Source organism: Drosophila suzukii, chromosome 2R, assembly GCF_043229965.1.
Source record: "Drosophila suzukii chromosome 2R, CBGP_Dsuzu_IsoJpt1.0, whole genome shotgun sequence".
NCBI lineage: Eukaryota > Metazoa > Arthropoda > Insecta > Diptera > Drosophilidae > Drosophila > Drosophila suzukii.
The window spans coordinates 799,340-800,812 of NC_092081.1; the positions used below are offsets into that span (position 1 = coordinate 799,340).

Here is a 1,473-nt window from a genome sequence, read left to right on the forward strand (position 1 = left end):
CCTTTTGGCTAAAATGCAGGTTCGAATTTTACCTTCTTTTGGATCAAGCAGCAGCTTGAAATCTTTGGTACCCAGTCCAGCAACCTTGCCTCCTACCACCCAAGGCACCTGTATGAGTACTAGGTCTGCCCCGCCGTCAGCCAGGCGTAGCAGGAGGGCAGCCGACGCTGCTTTACTGTGATGGAGGTTCACTTGCAGTAGTCTTAGCGACATTTGCCGAGTTCCCCTCCACCACTGTGACGTCCGCTTCCTCGCTGCCGCTGAGGTCGCCGTCGTCTTCGTCCGCCGGATTCATCGCCTGCATCCCTCTGCTTAGCGACGCGTCGGTTGAGTAGCCATCTTCCGGTTCATCATCTCCAGGAGCCTCTGTCTCCTCGGGAAAGACCTGCTCGGCTGGGTTGCCGGTCGGGTCCTCCTTCGAGTTAGAGTCTATAAGGGATTATAGACTTTGATGCGGATGACACTGAATCCCAAGTTCAGCTCCCCGTGAGCGGCCTCTATTGGGGATACTGACTCCTTATTCAGTACCACGATGGCCTGGCTGATCGGCCCCTCGTGAGGTTCCACCTTTACGACTTTCCAGTCGTGCGTGGGCAAATTTGGGTTGCATCTTTGCAACATAAAGAGGATGTCCTCGGGTGCTTTGATAGACGACGGCAGCCATATCCTCGCTCGTGGTCTGCTGGGGACGTCGCACCAATCTAGTGCAACGATTTCCGCCCCAGGATACACCTCTCCGAGCTTCTCCGTCGCCTTCTTGCAGAGGTCAGCTGATCTCTGACTGTCGCAAGACACCACCTTGACGCTGCCCTGGAACCAGCCTGCGTCCTAGCAACATGGCGTCGGTTGGGGGAAGTCCCGGAGCAAAGCCATGCAGATGACCGCTAGCTGCTCCTCGACCGCTTTCCACTGGTTTCTTGGGATCCGGCCTTTGGGGTTTCCCTTGTCAACCAGTCCAATCATAACCTTGTCCCACGCTATCTCCGCAAATGACAGGTTCTGTTGGACCCTAGATCTCTTTGCCGCAGGTCCAGGCAACTCTAGAGATCGTTGTCTCTTTGGCTGTGCACTTACAGCATTAGGCTTCTCTTGCCCGTAGTTGGGGAGCACCGTCTTCGCCCATTCCACCATCTTCAGCCATTCGGCTGAGGGGTTGGCAATCTTGCTCCAGTCCGCTTTTCCGCATAGGTGAATTTATTTTGCTCGGTGGTTGGAGCGACCGTCTTAGTCATACCTCCTGCAGTTTTTGGCGCCGGCGCACTTTGCAGAGGTGCTGGCGGCCGACTGTCTTCCACCTATCACCCCCAGTTTGGGGTGGGGCCCTTTTGGGATAGCCCCCGAGCTGGTGCCAGCACAGGCGGAGCCAACGCTCGCAGATCCTGTCGCACCCACCTTCTCCTCCGTCACGGGTTTCTTAGGAGTGCCCGGCTCCATTGTGTTTTTATTTTTATTTTTGTTGGCATTCATATTTGA

At 55.6% G+C, this 1,473-nt stretch overlaps 1 protein-coding gene across 1 annotated transcript; it reads right to left on the reverse strand.

The window, feature by feature from the left end:
• Positions 1–429: 429 nt before the first annotated feature.
• LOC136116592 (uncharacterized) lies at positions 430–1,131 on the reverse strand. The gene is made up of 2 exons (XM_070995276.1): positions 1,075–1,131; positions 430–828 (listed from the first exon to the last, which is right to left on the reverse strand). The coding sequence occupies exons 1-2, from the start codon at positions 1,129–1,131 to the stop codon at positions 430–432; spliced, it is 456 nt and encodes a 151-aa protein (XP_070851377.1).
• Positions 1,132–1,473: the final 342 nt, after the last annotated feature.

What these genes read in the sequence shown, in the direction of transcription:
- LOC136116592 (XM_070995276.1), bottom strand. Translation starts at nt 1,131, where the DNA reads ATGGTGGAATGGGCGAAGACGGTGCTCCCCAACTACGGGCAAGAGAAG. An exon ending in GGCAAGAGAAGCCTAATGCT is followed by an intron (nt 829 to 1,074) that starts GTAAGTGCACAG and finishes CCATGTTGCTAG; the next exon opens with GACGCAGGCTGGTTCCAGGG.